General features: G+C 40.3%; 1 protein-coding gene across 1 annotated transcript in view; it reads right to left on the bottom strand.

Annotated features, from left to right (window-relative positions):
• Window positions 1-18,483, bottom strand: part of trabd2b (TraB domain containing 2B) — a 62,787-nt gene that overhangs the window by 7,299 nt on the left and 37,005 nt on the right. The window contains exons 3-4 of the mRNA XM_079351002.1: window positions 17,306-17,452; window positions 13,111-13,285 (exon numbers count right to left, since the gene is read on the bottom strand). Of these exons, the coding sequence (XP_079207128.1) occupies window positions 13,111-13,285; window positions 17,306-17,452 (322 nt within the window). The remainder of the gene's footprint in view (window positions 1-13,110; window positions 13,286-17,305; window positions 17,453-18,483) is intronic.

Below are 18,483 nucleotides of genomic sequence, written 5' to 3'. Positions count from 1 at the left end.
CAGATTAATCAGTCAGGCTCTAGTCACAATGGGATTTAAATTAGTACTTTTGACTCAATGATCAGTAATTATAATCCTGTCTGGATTGACAATGAGGATTGTGGTAAAACTTGGCATACTGACACTTTGTTGACATACTGACAGTAACATAAACTACAATTTGTCAGATCTGTCAAATTATTTAGAGGACAGTTTTAAATATGGAACTGATCAAAAAAGCCAATTTTTCTCATTTTAGCTTTTACACAGCATGAAAAATAGGAGTGTCATAGTCAATTATCTCTGAAAGAATGACTTCTTAAATTTACCCACTCAAAGAAGTCTCACAAAACCAAAACCTGCTGAAATACCAAGACCAAATTCCTCCCCTGTTTTACATCCCTTTTTTTCCTTTCCCCCAATAAGACACCAGGGCCAAATTCAGCTCATTCAGTGACTGCATGCTGATAGATTCAACAACCCTCAGATCTGTGTCAAGCAACTATTTCATTAACTTCTGTAGACTGGGGGCAGAATAAAAAAATCGCCTCCAGTGTATTCTGCAGGGTGTGAGGTGGAGTTGATTGGTAATGAGCTGACTTGATTTCTACCCCAATGCTGTCTCAAAGGGAAGAATTTATATGCAGTTTGATCGAAGGAATCAAAGTTTTTATTTCACAACCAGCAGACAGCCACATGTTGGGCACACCTGCTGTAAATCTGAGATTCTGTAAACATTAAATCTGATGAGTATTCCTTTCAGTATACCCATTTTTTGTTTGCTGAATGCTGTAAACATGCACCCACTTCTTAAACAACCTACCGTTTACACAAACAAACGGGCCCACAATGCAAACACTGGCGTCAACAGTGTGTCGCTAAAAGAAGACATGAATAAACTACAAACACATGTAATCACATGTGCTCCTTCAAACACACAAAAACAAGCTGTCTGTCTTCGAGGAAAAAACACAATTCTCAAATTACGGTAACAGCCATGTTTGAATTAAATATTCAAGGATATGACAGTTCCTCGGTGAGCTGGTACAATTTGTCAAACTTACAAAAAGTGTTTTTTGTTTTTACTTTTTTTTTTTTATCTAACAATCTCTGTTTGTGGATTGTTTGGTACTGTGTGTTTTTAAAAGATCTTGCCATGCAACAGATTGTGTGTGGAAGGCTGCTATTGTGTGCTTTTGTTTATGTAAACAGTTAAGTGTAAGAATCTTCTGAAGCACAGAGCATCCACATACAATACAATATGATAGCAAATAGCAAAATTTGTCCTAGACAATTCAAAATCAGCTGACTTCTTCTCACTCCTCTACTGCTTGTTGCTCTTTTAGGCTGACTGCAATGGTATAGTCTGCGATTCCCCTAAAATGTTGTGTTTTTGTGTGAGAAATAACTTAGGTGCTACTTGTTCCATAAAAATAAAAAAATAAACCTTTAAAAGTTTTACAAGCTTTGAGAGAAAACATGATTTGTCTGAAAGGTGTTTCAAAGGAAGAAAGAAAAAGAAAAATTAAGACTTTTTCTGATACTGCTCTCAGGCTTCTGTAATAGAAATCCACTTCATGAGTTTAGAAGGCCACAGTCAATTACACTTAACAATGAGAAAGAAAAATGTTATTCAAATGTTGTATTTAGCACTCAAACATTGTTTTGATGTTCTGCAGCTGTGAGTACCTCTTTTCCCCATAATTCATGTTTTATGGTTATGTTCAGGCCCTTACTCAGTGCACTTGGTGAAGTTTGGAGAAAGAGTGAAAAGTGACTTGAAGCATGACACAGGGTGTGTTTATTTACTTACTTACTTTTAATTGAAACCACAATCTTCCTCTTATTAAAGACAGTTTATTGCCATAATCTAACTGTTTTGCTTGGCTGCACTGTTTGCGTTCCATTAACCTCAAACAACCTCTTTATATCTGCGTCAGTTTCTAAAAACAAATGCCAGATTGTGATAACATTTTCTTTAAAAGAAATAGTATGTAAATGCAAATTTCAGAGACTGAGTTATTCGAAGTCTGCCAATATGAGAGATCTAATGTACTCACAACATGTTTGCAGCTGCTATAGCTTCAGTCTATATTACCATGTACATAACTATCTTTAATATGAAAAATGATCTGTGGCTATCGTTCAGAAAGCTGCAACATAACTTGAGCTGCACTCACAACCACATTTACATATCACTCAACCCTCTGGCCATCTCTGCTTTCAGCATGCCAACAATACTGATTTTCCTTAAATATTATCTTGCAGAACAAAGTGCAACAAGCTAGACTTTCTGCAGTGTGCACACGACCTTGCAGGGTGTTTCCCCTCCTGTGACTCCTAAGAGCACAGTTAATGACCCGGTTATTCCACTGTTTAATAACCTCCTCTTCTCATTTCCACTTACAGTAGCAACTTAATGTTCTCCTCTGTCTCCCTCTGTCTATCTGTCTGTGTTTACTGTAGCCACCTCTTGTCTCAGGCCTATCTTTTTTTTATCTGTCTGGCATTCCAGACATAAACATGACATTTTAAAGCATTAGTGCTTTTTTTTTTGGTAGAGGCTCTGCTCCCTCTCTTCATGCACGGTTGTGAATGAAGGCAACAGTGTGTGTTGTAAAAGAAGAAGTTTCTGAATGTTTCTGTAGTCACCACCCAGGCTCGACTCCAGTGACGACAGCACCTCTTTACTCTCATCCACCCAAAGCCTGCATTTTCCTCCTACTATCTCTCTGGCCTATTTACCTCTCTCCACCGGGCGCTCAGTTTACCATTCATCCTTTTATGCCTCCCTCTAATATGCATCCTTGCCTGTCCACATCCCCCTGGACAACCTCCAAAGTGCTCAATTAGTAGTTGTGCAGGAGCAAAATGAAAATTGAAAGCCAATAACACGCAGGAAATTAAAAAAAAGAAGAAAAAAAAAGAAGATAAAAACAGTAAGTTAATAATGTTTTCAGTTTTGCATAAACAAATATGTTTGCAATTACTCTGGGTAAACAATGGATCAACAGATGCACACTTGTGGTTTCGAAGAAACCTCACATAGCTTTAAAGCAGACAACTTCAAATAAAAGCTGCAATCAGAGCGAGACAATTACACAAAAAAAAACAAGAGGAAGGAGGTCAGAAATAGATGGTTAAGCGGAGGATTTAATGAGTAAAGGGACATAGAGAGGACAGATGGATGTGGAAAATCAGTTGAGGGAGTGAATGCAAGAGAAGGAGGATAGATGGAAATGTGTGATCAGAGGTAGAAACAGATTGCATTTAAGTGCATCCGCCACCCAACCAGCATGCAGGCTGGGTACTGTTGCTACATTATGGTCCAAACAAACACAAGTTGTTGCCCCCAGTCATTGGAACACAAGATAAAAGAGAGATGGAAAGATGAGTGGGAACAGAGCGAAAGAAAGAAAACCAAGAGGGAAAAATAAAACTCCATCACTTCACAGTTGACGAGGGTGTGTTCCTCGCTAGAGTGTTTAGAAATCTGTGCCAGTGTGTTTAAGCAGGCTGAGATGATGAGGAAAATTCCTCTCACCTCCATTTGTTGGCTAATATGTACTTGGGTGTCAAGTGGGTGACAGATTGAAGGAAAAACTAACATGTAAGGTGTTGGACCACCGTGGGCCACGAGAACTGCTTTTTTTGCATGATTCTACAAGTCTCTGAACTCTACTTGAGCCACAAACACAACCTTTTCATTCGCACATGTTGTCTCGTGTTGGTGCTAATGGAGAGGCTGTGTGATCTGAGTCCAATAATAGTTTAACAACTGTATGTAGGTTTGCATTGGAACTCTAAACATGCCCACACAATAAACAACGGGCAATCATTTCTTTACCTCAAGCCTCTACATATGTAACGAAGTTCCCGTTTATCGTGTTAGAGGAGTATTCCGTCACGTAGTCTGGGTCACTCAAGGACTGATACCAGCTACCAGACAATTTTCCAGATTTGGTCCGCACCAGAACTTGAACCTGCGACCCTCCAGTTCCCAACCCAAGTCTCTACGGACTGAGCTACTGCCACCCAAATTCCTTTCCTTAATGGAGAGTATGGATGGGACCTAATTGTGCACTGGGTTGCAGTTCTACAGTTGTTCTTTTACTTTGTGACATATTAATATGCCATCATGTGGAGTCAACTTGTACCAATCGATGTACATATTTATTTGTGTACCTATAATGGGGGAGAGCCTCTCTTTGACCTGCCCTTCTATGAACTATCTAAAAAAAATGTTTTAAACATATGAATAATGCAACAAAGATTTTAATAAGCTAAGCATCCCTACACCATGCTGTGCAATTCCATTTACACTTTTGTAGCACCCAAATCCCTCCATAAATCACACAGCAGCATTTGGATGAATGAAGAACCCCTCTTCAGAAATTGTTGGACCATCGCCTTAAAACAGAAAAAACGTTTCTCTTGGTGTTTCAATCTAAAAAGACAGGATGGTTCATAGAGTTTGTAGTCTGGAGGTTTTCTCCTCAGACTCCTACATCTCTCACTCATTCCTCATCTCCATAATGACTTCACATTATACGCATGCGTTATAATATCTGTCTCTCTGTCTGTCTGTCTCCATGCACCACACTGAGGTGTTGACGGGGCTGTTGATTTCCAAGTTCTGGTTGACATTCTGAGATCAAAAGTACAAGGGAGGGGATCAGATCCAGAGGCTGCATTCAGTAGGCCTGACGCCAGTCCATGTCAGCAAGGCTGAAAGGCTGAAAGGCTGGCTCAATGGTTCAGTGTTAGAAGCTTTACTGTGATTCACCAAGTTTAAATATTTAGACTTTCTGAGCTTGCTGCTGGAGTCTAAAGAGCTCAAATGATGGGCAGGGAGAAAGAGAAAGTGGGTGAGTTGGGGGAAAAACTGTCAAGTTTGGGGGGGGTCTGGTCAAAGTCACAAAGAAAAAAAGAGAGGAATTGTTGGGCTAGCCTGCTGTGGAACTAACGAACTTAAGCAAAAGTCCCTGCTGTGACAAGAGGAATAAGGTGGAGAAAGACAAACACACACTTACACACGTGATAGAAGAAGATCTGGCATCCTCAGGAAGCTCTGTCTCATGGCGGTCTTTATCACTAACATCTCATTCTTGCACCATCCCTTCATTTCCGTCCCTCCACCCTTCAGATAAAGTTCCAGTGAAGGGAGCACATGGACGTTTCATACGCGTAGGTTGAGAGTTTAATCACACACTTCCTCAGTACAAAAAATACAAACGCTTAAGTGTATGTCATCTTGTTTTTGTATTTCAAAGGCACGCATATTTGAGTGCATTTGAGTGTGTCTGCGAGGTCCATATGTGTGTGTGTGCGTGCGTTTTTTTGCTGGCGTACATTACACAGACATGTTGCTCAGCAGGCTTTAGCTCAGAGATAAAAGTAAGTGTGTAGGTACAGTATGTGCTAGTGATTGTATGTGCAATGTGAGAGTCGGTTGTTTCTCAGGCCAAGAAACCAGCTGGTTTTCATCCTCACCATCTAATCAGGATCTGATTTACACCTGGGACGCCAGGTGAAGGCAATTTACCACCAAGTAGGAAACCAGCAGAACTAAAGGTCCCAAGAAAAAAGTCTGTGTATTCTTTAGTCTTCATGGTGTGCATGTGGAGCAATGTTAATGCTAAAGAGATCAAAGCAAGCCAGACTAGTGCATTCATGTGTTTATTAAATGTATCATTAAGGGTAGTGGCTCTTAAAAAAAAGGCCATTAGATGTAATTTTAGCTGCTAATGAAGCGTGTAATTTTTAAACAAGCTAATGAGCTGTTGTGATTTAATTAGACTAAGGAATCTATCCAGTCTAGCTCAGAGCAAAATACTGTCATGCAAACTAATTCCAAACAATAAACAAGACACTTCAGCCTAACATTAGTACCATATTAGACCTAATGTGTTGTTACAGTTGTTAAAAAAGCAATATGCTAACATCATAGGTCAGTTCTGCTAGCAAGTGTCAGGAAAAACTGGCTTATTTGAATATACAGTATTTCAACATTTTTGTGAAGTAGTTAAAGATTATATTCTGGAAGAAAATGTTGATTTCCATTTCCAAAGCACACTGCCTTGTCTTGGTTGAAAATGTATATGTATGTAGTGTATAACACTATTTAAAAAAGACAGAACAACCTTATTATATCTATATATATATATATATATCTCACGGGAGGGAAGACAGCATGAAGAGAGGGAAAGCTTGCTAGCATTGAGGGATGGCGTCAGTTTATTAAAGTGGAGACAGCAGCTGATGGAAAGGACAGATAGGACGCTCCAGAAAGATAGCAGCTTAAGACGGATAAAGTGGCAGACAAGGCAGAGAGACAGGTATCATGATGGGATAAGAGCTAAAGACAAACTGGAGTGCAGACAGCGATTAGAGGAAGGACAGAAAAGAAAAACCCCCCAGAAAAACAGATATGCACTGAGAGAGGAAGAGCAACAGAGACAAAGTCACATGCATGCCAAGCAGGCGCTCTCCCTCAGTTATCACTTCAACACCACAACACCACAAACGACTGCAAAACATATGGGCCTGCTCTGCCTGCACAATGGGCTATTATGGGCCAAACATATGTACAATAATCAACTCTCAGCAAACAGATCCTAAGTGGATCAGACACTAAAACAAACAATCAGACATGAATATTTTTGACAGTAATGACTTCTTTTGGTGAAGAATCTCTGCAGATGTCTTTATGTTCCAAACGTACACAGAGTCACGTGTGAGTGTGTGCGTCTGCAAGTGGTGTCTAGGCCGTGGCAGCGTCAGGAAATTCCATGGGATGTTTTCAATAAGGCTGAGCAGTGGCAGCCAGAGAAGTAACAAATGAAAACCTGCTGAAGCACACCATAGAGCACATGAGCAACACTGCTTACCCTTGCAGCACTCTTCTCCTCCCTCCCCTATGTGTACTTGTGTATAAAAATGACAAAGTGTGTTTATTCGCTGCATGTGATCTAGAGAGAGGGTGACTAAGAAAGCATTACTTGCTGTGAGTGATGGAAAAAAGTGCATCCAGGCTTGTGTTTGTTTACAATAGCAACAGAACAAGTATCCAATGTGTGTACGACATGTCTGCGAGCATGCTGCTATCATCTGTGTCCCTCAGTCCGATGGGAAACAGTGATGCGTTCACTTGGCCTCGCAACCAGTGCCAACGTCATGCTACATTGGGTGCCCATGATCCCTGTTACATAATGATCGTAATAGTAAACAGCAGTGACCACAGAATAGGACCAGAGACAGACGGGAGACACAGGGAATGAAGATGGAAAAACTAAAGGGATTAGAATAGTTTTTCAAATAGATACTCGTTTATTAACATAAATTAAATAAAAAAGAAATTCTCAACATTTTGAGTCATTCCTGTCTTTTTGCTAAACTAGCTTACTGGCTGCTAGCTGTAGCTTCTTCCCTAGCATTCAGACATGACAGCGGTATCAGTCAACTCTTCTCGCTCTTACCAAGAAAACACATCTGATTATGTAGTAAAATGACACATTATTCTGACTGATGAAAAGCTTTTAGAGATTATCCAGCTGACAAAGGTATTATGTCTAACATGTTAGCAAATTGTTGATCAAGAATTACTTCTTTTTGTTTGCTATCAAACATCAATTTCAAATCTCCTTCTGTTTTGGCCTCAACTAGGTGACTAACTGATGAACAACAAATGCTGCTGTCTGTAGATGCTAGCTTTCTCTGCAAGCTTATCACTAATTAAGGCTACTATTGTGGTACATGACAAATAGATAAGGCTTAATGTCTGCAGAGTTTAGTGACCCCTATTTAGTGACAGGGATCATATACTGCATAAAAGGAAGGATGACTTGACACCCCCAAAAGTAGAGCCAAAAAATTTGAAGCTGCCCGCTTGCTCGCTGGCTGCATTACAGGTCATAAACCCTGCTTCCTCCATGTTGGTCAAATGAAGAAAGGTAAAATAAACTGCTCAAAAAAATAAAGGTAACAACTTAAACAACACAATGTAATTCCAAGTCAGTCACACTTCTGTGAAATCATACTGTCCACTTAGGAGGCAACACTGATGTTTTGGTCACTTTTGAATGCTAGCGGTGCTTTCACTCTCGTGGTAGCATGAGACGGAGTCTACAGCCGACACAAGTGGCTCAGGTAGTGCAGCTCATCCAGGATGGCACTTCAATGACAACTTTGGCAGGAAGGTTTGTGGTGTCTGTCAGTGTAGTGTCCATAGCATGGATACCAGGAGACAGGCCAGTACATCAGGAGACCTGGAGGAGGCCGTAGGAGGGCAACAACCCAGCAGCAGGACCACTACCTCCGCCTTTGTGCAGGAAGGAACAGGAGGAGCACTGCCAGAGCCCTGCGAAATGACCTCCAGCAGGCCACAAAATGTGTCTGCTCTAACGGTCAGAAACAGACTCCATGAGGGTGGTATGAGGTGGAGGTTGTGCTTACAGCCCAACACCGTGTAAAATGTTTGGCATTTGCCAGAGAACACCGAGATTTGCAAATTCGCCACAGGCGCCCTGTGCTCTTCACAGATAAAAGCAGGTTCACACTGAGCACATGTGACAGAGTCTGGAGACGCCGTGGAAAACGTTCTGCTCCAGAATGACCGGTTTGGCGGTGGGTCAGTAATGGGGTGGCATTTCTTTGGGGGCCGCACAGCCCTCCATGTGCTCACTAGAGGTAGCCTGACTGCCATCAGGTACCAAGATGAGATCCTTCGACCTCTTGTGAGACCATATGCTGGTGTGGTTGGCCCTGGGTTTCTCCTAATGCAATATCATGCTAGACCTCATGTGGCTGCAGTGTGTCAGCAGTTCCTGCAAGTTGAAGGCATTGATGCTATGGACTGGCCCGCCCGTTACCCAGAACTGAATCCAATTGAGCACATCTGGGACATGTGTCGCAGATGTGTCGCTCCATCCACCAACGCCACAATACACCACAGACTGTCCAGGAGTTTGCGGATGCTTTCGTTCAGGTCTGGGAGGAGATCCCTCAGGAGACCATCCACCACCTCATCGGGAGCATGCGAAGGCATTGTAGGGGGGTCATACACAGTACTGAGCCTCATTTTGACTTGTTTTAAAGACATAACATCAAAGTTGGATCTGCCTGTAGTTTTTACACTTTAATTTTGAGTGATAGTCCCAATCTAGACCTCCATTGGTTAATAAATTTGATTTACATTGATCATTTTCATGTGATTTTATTGTCAGCACATTTAGCTATGTAAAGAACAAAGTATTTAATAAGAATACTTATGTTATTTTACTGTTACTGCTGTTTGAGCAGTGGTAGTTTTTATTTATTTTATTTTATTTATTTTTTCATTATGGTTAGCACTTTGAACTGCCTTGTTGTTGAAATGTGCTATACAGATAAACTTCCCTTTTCTTGCTTTATCATATGAATATAAGCCCAAGTGTTCATTTGCCAATAAATGTAGCAAATGTGGCATTCTGTACTACATTAACAGAGGAGAGGAGGAATGGTCATAGGAAACACATTGAACGCTAACACAACATGAGGATCTTGAGACTCTTACATTATAGTCAATTGATTCACTGGCAACAAAATACACAGCTTAGTAGAGTAATGATGATTTATTTCTGGAATCTGATCATTTAGACTAGGGGCTTTTCTGATTTACTGACTGCAACAGAACCCTCAGGTTGACTGGGTTGCTTTTGTAGACCATCGGTATCATAAAATCTTGGCTGAGAGGGAGACAGAGGGAGCAATACTGCTCAGTCAGTCTCTTTTATACTGCCGGGGATAATTCAATAATGTCTACTGGAGCTCTTTCACCTCTGTAGTTAGTATTAATAACCTGTTGGCGAAAGTGAAGAAAATAAAGAATGTCTGTAACAACTGTTGGAGAAATGAGATCGAAGAAAAAGAGAAACTGCTTGAGCCAGTACTCAAGCTTAGATCCTGCACATTAAAGCACTTGTCCTACAGGAAGGTGTAGGTGTACAGAAAGAGGAAAGGGGGAGGCTGGGAAGTGAGGTGCTGAGCTGAACAAAGATGGATTTCCTGCCTGAACCACTTTAAAAACATGCCATATACTTTAATTACCATGTGAAAAAACTCCTGGATCTGGACTACGACATTGGTAACTCGAGAGGGCTTTGACCCGAGTGCTGCCCCAGCTCTTTCTCAACAGTCCTGTTTTCTTTCTGTGTCCTGGACGTGGTTCAGGCTGGAAGGGAGGGGTCCAGGGGAAAGGCATGCAGCGAGGAAGACCATTAATATTTTCTTTTGTATGTCAAGATAGTGACCTGACTAACACAAAAACAGCCCCTTGACACAGACATTAATAGACACAAACAAAGGATCATAGTAATTGGCCTGTCAGACAAGCAGCTCCAACACCATCACAAGTCCCAGGTTAATCAATTTTATAACACATGATAAGTGAAACTATGAGAACTGCCTACAGTTACACACGTCATATTTATGTGATTTTTATAGATCAGACCATAGAGATTGGATTTATGTGATCATATTATTGTACACCCACATTTGGCCTGAAATACGACAGTTAAATGTATCATGAAGGCTGTATTTATTTTATAAGACGTCTGTGCCATCTTAACCCTTCCACTTCTGATCTCTATTTTATTTCTCTTTATAACTCAAAATATGCATTGTGGGTAGATTGTAATCAGACTTTCAGCGGAAAGTCTTCCTAAGCAAGCCTGACCATTTCACTTTTTAAAAAAATAAAATCTGTTAAAGAAAACACTGTGATTTCTGTGAAGCCATCATCACTTAATACATCCTGGCATTATTGGATGATAACATCTTGTGGTTGGTCACAGCCAATGAGAAACCAGAACCAACAGGGACAGTTAAGGGGCCGTAAAATCTTGAGTCAGCCTTCAAGAGATGGAAATGTTAGACCAGAGAAAGGAAGCATTGTGGTTAGAGCATGGGAGTCTTCTTGAAGCCTGATTTAATGAGGCTTTTGCATCTTTGATGAATTTATTAAGAATACGTTTTAATAACATGAATTTTACTGTTAAAATCATTCACTTAATTTTAAGGGTGTATGTATGTTTTATGACCTCCACTGCCTCAGACTAAAACCACAATACATGAGTTTTGTTCAAATAGCCTTAAGAGGGAATTTGGTAAGTTATTTCAACCTTTAACATTTTGTGAGTTTCGTAGCTTCTTCTTTTCAATTGCTCGCTTTTAACATTTCACTTCAGTTCTCTTTTCTTTTGAAGATTTTTTGGAGTCTTTTTAGCCTATTGTTGACAGGACAGCTAGAAAGAGATATAAAAAATATTGTGTGAGAGAGAGACAAAGAGAGGGACATAACATGCATTAAACAGCATCAGGTTAAGGAGTGGAATAACTGCAATAAGGACTTTGGCCTCTTTACATGGGGTGCCCGCTAAACTGAGCTAAACCAGCTCCCCTTTTTAAGGTCTATTTGACTGAAGCACAAAGGCAATGTCTCTATGTATAATTAGATTCTTCTGTTAAACATCAGATACTAGTACTTACATGCAGTCGTGGCCACAACATAGAATAAACATGCTATAGTAATACTTCTGGCTCTGGCCCTGATTAACTGATTTTTGAACCATTCATTGAGATGAACATGTTAACTGTGTATGTCTCTGACTCAGCACGTTTGTTTGTGTATTATAAAGAGTGCGTGTACTGTATATGTGCAAAAGCACTGAATGCATGTGTGCGTAACTAGCAGACTATAAGTGTAATGGTCTGTATCACGTCACACATTTCCTCTGCTCTGCCGTCCTTGTCATGTAAACACTAACAGCTTGACATCTAGAAACCACCTGTAGGAAAACAACACAAGTAAGCGAGGGAGTTTAAAACAAGGTGTAGTTTCAAGGTCTTTATCACACAAGATTCAGTCATGTTTTCATAAAACTCCTCCTCAGACATCAAATAAAAAGTTCACTTTCTCTGCTCTGTGGTTCAAACTGAGCTCTCACACGTCAGCACAGTGCTGCGACACATCTTTAACTCTGACTTAGTTGTTTACATATACAGATTTCTTCTAGCTGTTAGCAATTATTGCTATATTAAATTGATAACGCTATGAACTTTTGATAGGACACATGCCTTGGCAGTTTGAGTGGATATATTTGCTTTTTGAGCGTCACATGATTTTCTGTGTTTAATAAACAAAGGCAAGAAGTGTATCATCTGTGAATTACTTCATCTGCATACATGTCAGAGAAACACCAGTTATTTCAATGACATTGCAAAGATTCACAGGCTTAATACAGTATAAATGCTAACTTTACGGGTGTGCTTACGTGTGTACGCATGCACATAGCAGCTGTATGGTACAACAGCAGCCTTGTCCAAACGAGAGAGCAAAGGGAGCTCAGAGGAAGGACCCAAGCATTCAGCATTAATCATACACTGTGGCACACACACTTTAAAGCACATTATCACACATACGCACACACACACACACACACACACACACACACACACACACACACACACACACACCCTAGAGGCAGTACCACCCATTTTCAGATGGACAAGTACAGTTTTACAATTGTACAATAAACAGACAAAAAACCACCCATCACCTGTTTTTTTGTGGGCAAACACACTTGCATGCATGGATACGTTGAAACACTCACACTCACACACACATTTGCACGCTTCCCTCAGGACACACTACACCATTCAGGAAACATTAGCGGCATTAGCCAGGAATGCTAATTGAAACAAACAGCTCATGGTTTCTTCATGTCTGAGGTTGGAACTGGCTGTAACTGAGACTTCTGTATGTATTGTGGTTTTGGTTTGAGTGTTTGTGTGAATACACAGTGTGTACAGACACACATTTTCATTCCAGCGATCTTGATATCATGGTGCTCTTATTTTACCCTGCTATTTCTCCAGTTTACTTTCAAACACATAAAAAGAGAAAGTTTTTTTTTTTTTGTTTACCATAAACTAAAGTTATTTCTGACAGTAACAGTTTTAGACCAAACCACAGCTTATATCTCTATAACTTCACAATTGCATGTAAACACACACTCCCATCTTCAAACAGAATCACTGTAATTTTCTAAGGCAACTAAAACGTCCCTATTGCAGAATTTGAGACTCCCTCACCTGCACCAAAAGCAAAAAAGTACGTCTGGTTCGGATTTCTCTTCAGTAAGCTGGACACACGGTGAGCCATGCGCTCATTGCGTTTGTAAATCAGCTCCTGGCGGAAGTAGCTGTCAATCTGCAGTGCTGTCAAGCGGTCATGAGCTGGCAGGGAGCTGTTGATGAAGTGAGGCAGCTAAAAGAGAAATAAAAGAGAAACAGACAGACAGAAATTTAGGATATAAAAATCTCTGTGGTTAAATTCCATAGCAGACTAAAACAATGATGATTAGAGGAAACATCAAACATAAGAAGAAAGACATCGTGTGAAGGGAACGAAGGAGTAGAAAATAAATGACAGTGAATAAGGGAAACTAAATGTGTGCAATGCTTTGCGGAAAGTTTTTTTATTATTAAGTTGCATCGAAGAAAGAACACAAGGGGAGGAGAATAATGTGCCATGATTGGTGTTCTTGGATGTGTGTTACCCAACCAGGTGCTTGTATGCTCGTGGTTCTACATCCGCCTTAGCTTGTGAATGTGGGTTTCATTGCTGTTTGATTCATTAAGAGCTGCACTGTGGGTGACTCCACTCTTGGCTCCTTCACTGGATTCAACAGACTGTTAATTTGTGAGGATGAGCTGGGAGTCGGCAGTGAGGTAGCCTGCGCTTAAGCTGTCCAGCTAACTCCCATCTCCACACACGCAGACCTTCGCTTCCTATCTGGGTATATTGGAGAAATCCCACAACACTACAATACGCTGATTTGGTCTGCTTCCTCTCTCCCTGGCATGGTATTTGCTGCCAGTTATAAATACATCTACTCTTGACTCTGTTTGTACAGTTTGCACATGCCAAAACTGTTTTCCATGTGTGATATGTCCTCTTTTGGACCATTTTTATGTGAAAAGTTTGGTCTAGTATTTAGAGTATAAGCATGCCATTCAGATTAATAAACGAAATCCAGTTCAACTGAAACTGCTCCACTATTTTATCTATCTCAGAAGGCGATTTTATACGGATTCAAAAAAAAGATTTGAAAATGGTCATCAAATATGCTTGGGTAGTCATAAATAAACCCAGGTGGCCCACACATATTTAGCCTACGTGTGGGAATCTCCCAAAGTGTTTGCTCCACTGTTTAGTGGTACAGTAGGAGCAGAGGAAGAAAAAGACCTAGGAGGGAGACCTTTCAGATTGGAGCTTAATAATAAACAGTGGTTCCCATGTTCACATTAAGGAAGATCTTGATTCCAATCCTGAATTCTGGCACCTTCTTTTTCTGTTCTGGCTTTTACAAAATGCCAAACTCCAAGTTTTCCTCAATTTCTCAATGAATCAAAGGAAGAAGGGGTTGGAGAACAAAATATTGTTTTGCTATAGTACATTTTATGTGCCTCCACATCTGTGGAGAAGTATGCAGAAGTGTTTTATTTTGACACACAGCAAACATATAGCTGCTTTCAATACTTGTGCTAGAAACAGCAAAACACCAAAAAGTGAAAAAGTGCCTCATACGCTTTTTTGGCTGTAAAGTGGGCTGTATGAGAAACAATGAATTTCCTGGTGACAGTAGGTGTTTAAGGTCACTGGTGGCACCATAGGAAATCTGATAAGTTAAGACATTCAAGATGAACTCTCATACTGTACAAAAAAACTAACTCCCCCCCTTTTTTTTTAGCTACAATGCTCCATGGAGAAACATTCATGTATCTGTACCCTCAACCATCATATTTTCTCTCTCTGTGTTGCTTCAGGTTAAATGACTCTGGATCACGTTGATTGACATGGGTTCTCTATTCAGAAGTAAAATAAATCAAAGTTGGATGAATAAGTATGAAATGAAAGAGGGAGGGTGGTGGAAAGTGAGTGCTTTATCATCACTGTGATAAGTGAGGGTAGCGTGAGTGTTTTATGATGAGAGAAAAAGTGCTCCATCCGAGAGGGGTCAATGTGGGAGTCTAGCGGTAAATGCAGATAAGTAATCGCAGAGACGACCATTAGCTAATGTGTATCCAAACCTACACAGGAAACACGGATTGACGGTGAGATAGTTCCTCCCTTCCTCACTACTGGAATTGTTCTGCACTCACTTTCTCAGTCTGTCTGTTCTGGACGTTCTCCCCAATCTCTCTTTATGATAAGGCTTTTTTTAAGGTCCCTTTATCTTCATTTCTGCTTCATTTTTTTTTTAAACGAACATTTTCCAATATCCTTTCTCTGCATTTTTCTTTGTATTTTATCAACATGAAACCATTAAAACACCAGTTTTTTTTTCCATGTGACACTATAATGCAGAGGAAATATTTGTCGGATTTTTTTAATTTAAAAAAATTATGTTAAAAAAGAATGACTTTGGTTACAAATGCTCTTATCAAAGTGGGCCAGTCAAATAAAGAATTATTGAATGGCCAAATTCAAAGTTCATTTTTTGAAAATATATTTACACTCTCCTTTTACCCATTTTTATTTCATGTCAGTTTCTTTTATAATTTTTTACATTTCTTTTCTAAGATGGATTTGGGGCATTTGGAGTGTTGAAAAGTCTTAACCCTACCTGCGTCATTCTTCTGTTCTTGGCTCTAGACTTTATTGACCACTCACCCATATGATGGTGATTGAATAATCAGAGAATCAGGGTGTTGAAGGACTCTGGATTAGGTCCTTTCTATCAAAATAACAGCTGGTCTTTTACAACCCGGGAAGTTCTTGCTAAAACCTGCTATAGCTCAGCAGGCAGCAGCAGCGGGCAGTGCAGGCAGGCGTCTGATTGCTCTAGCATGCGCTGGGAATGTTAATACATGTTATTATGATTATGATTATTATGGGGCAAACTGGTATGATTTAATGCACTCATGCAGGGGACGACGGAAAGAAAGAATGAAGGTGAAAGTGGGGCTCAAAAAGATCTTTATGGTCCTCTGAGAAGAAGACACAGACAAGTAGGGAGATAAGGAAGATATGTGTCACTGCTTTGATGGATGGTGTAATGTGTCTGAAGTTGTGCACACTTTCTTTAACTTTGTATGTCCTGTAAGTAAATGATGTGGAATCTCTGCAGTTAAGCTGTGAGCTGAGGTTTCATGGTGTATTAGGTTTAATGAGACTTGAGGATCTGTGAGGGAGGTTGACACAGCATAATTGACTTATGAGGAGGGCTTTTGAGTAAATCGGCATCCGATCGAGGAGACAGAGTGAGAGCTACTGCATGGTATGTGTATGTATGTGTACTGTATGTGCACATTATACTGAATGGGTTTTTGACAGCTGGCATATCTGGGTATAATGACTGATGAGGAGGCCATCACTGAGGTAGCAGAGGCTATGTTATGAAACAGAGTTAGAGGAGGTCAGATGGTGTATTTATGGCGCAGTTCAGAGCTATTAAAGTGTCAGACTATCAAGTAACTTCAAGTTGAGAGGGATTAAGATGGCATTGAGCAGTTTTGTGGAATTGATGTGCAAGCCTAAAAGTTTGGGGTGATGATGGCGTAATGGCAGAGAAGTGGGTATGAGAGGTTTGCCAACTCACATCCAGGGTCTGACAAATTTGAGTTCTTGAGTACTGTTACAGATGTTTTTCAAATAAGGCTGCATGTTTTTTGGTAGTTTTTTAGGGATACATCTCTCCATCAGAAATGATTCCATCCATTTGTTTACAATACATTTTTTTTTTTTAAAAACCCAGATGTATTGTTCCCTTAAATTTGCCCACTGGAAATCAAGAAAGGATTATCTTATCTCTCTCCTTTTATGCACTCACTCTGCTTTGACTTGTAAACAGGTGTTGGTGTTAGACTGTTCTGTAATCCCTATGAGTTGTAAAGCTAGGCCATATGGTATTGTATAGTACAATATGATGTGAAACAACACAGTACTGTATCATATTATATGGTATCATATTGTATTGTATCTTATCGCAAAATTCCATCACATAATACAGCCAGCATAAAATAATATTGCATTGCATCACATGGCATGACATAGCATGGTATGACATCAACGCACATCATATTGCATGGTAATGTATTACATAAGCAAGGAATGTATTTGCTTAATATTGATCATTTTGAAACAACTTGGTTTTCTTTGGCTTGTTGTTCTGCAGACAGCGGATGTAAACCTGCAGAACGAAACACCTGTTTTTAGCTTTTGCCATCCTTTAAGGGAACATTTCTGCAGGTTGAGTGGTCTAAAATGAAATATGAGACAAACCTGTGAAGTGTCATGGTTGAAGATGATGGAGCTTAGGTCACCACAGTTGTAGTGGGTAATGAGGTCCTCAGTGGTGTAGGAGCCCTGCAGGCTGCCTGCTCGGACGCCCTCATGCTGCAGCAGCGTCTGGTTCAAAGCAAACAGTACCTGCAAGGAGAGAGAGAGAGACAAAAAAAAAGACAGGAAGGGTGGTATAAGTTTCTGTGTCCGCAAAACTCAGTTTTTTCTCTGCTTTGCACTCAAGAGCAATTCGCCATTAAGAGAGAGAAAATTGTGCCAGCAATGGCAGTGCTGATTTTTGAAAATAGCCCTTTGATGTGACTTGAATATAAAGCTGTTATTCTGTGTTGCCAAAATATAAGTTCTTTTGCAGTGTTTAATTTCTTTCCGGATAGTTTTGTACACTTCCCATACAGGCTGACTACAGGTAAAAGCAGACCACAAAATACATGGCAAAACTCCACGGGCTTTCTACTGAAGGAAGGAAAAAAACATTGAAAGAAAGTGAGAGCTGAAGTGAGAGGGAGACCTTTTAAAAAGAACCCTTCTTTCTCTTTCACCAGACCAGGGTGCCTTAAATTTATAGCACCCATTAAAATCAAAAGTAAACCCTCTTAAGAGAGAATTTATAGTATGCAGCCGCTAGCCAGCCCAAGGCCTCAGCAGCTGTCCAAGACACCAGGGGTTAACCTCGCTATTCCCGCCCTCTACAATCCCTGGCCTCTGCTGACTGGACTGGTAACTGGGACCGAACTGTCAATCACTGTTAAGCTCTATAACAGGAACCAGAGGTGTGTTATTTTTCTCTCTCAGCATATAACAGAATTCACACAGCTCTACATAGCACTTATCAGTTGAGTTGATTACAACAAGTGACTAGACTCATCATATCTCCAAACCACACCCTTCTTTTTCCATGTCTATGATCCTAATTATCACGAAACCTGATTCGAGCTTTGGAAAATCCTGTTGGGAGAGCGTCAGCGTCCAGGGCCCAATGATTTGTGGAGCAGCTTAAGGCCGGTACAGCTGCACAACTGATTGAGCCCCATGTCAGAAGTCTGAGTTGTAACTCAAGCAATTAAGTTATATATTCGCAATCATAAATGCCCATATCGTGCATATTGAATGTTTAAACTCCAGGTAACCTTTCCACTGGGATAATCACACTCAAGCTC

Source organism: Symphodus melops (genome assembly GCF_947650265.1).
Source record: "Symphodus melops genome assembly, chromosome: 8".
Lineage (NCBI taxonomy): Eukaryota > Metazoa > Chordata > Actinopteri > Labriformes > Labridae > Symphodus > Symphodus melops.
The sequence above is the reverse complement of the archived record's forward strand: the minus strand, read 5'-3'. Positions and strand labels throughout refer to the sequence as shown.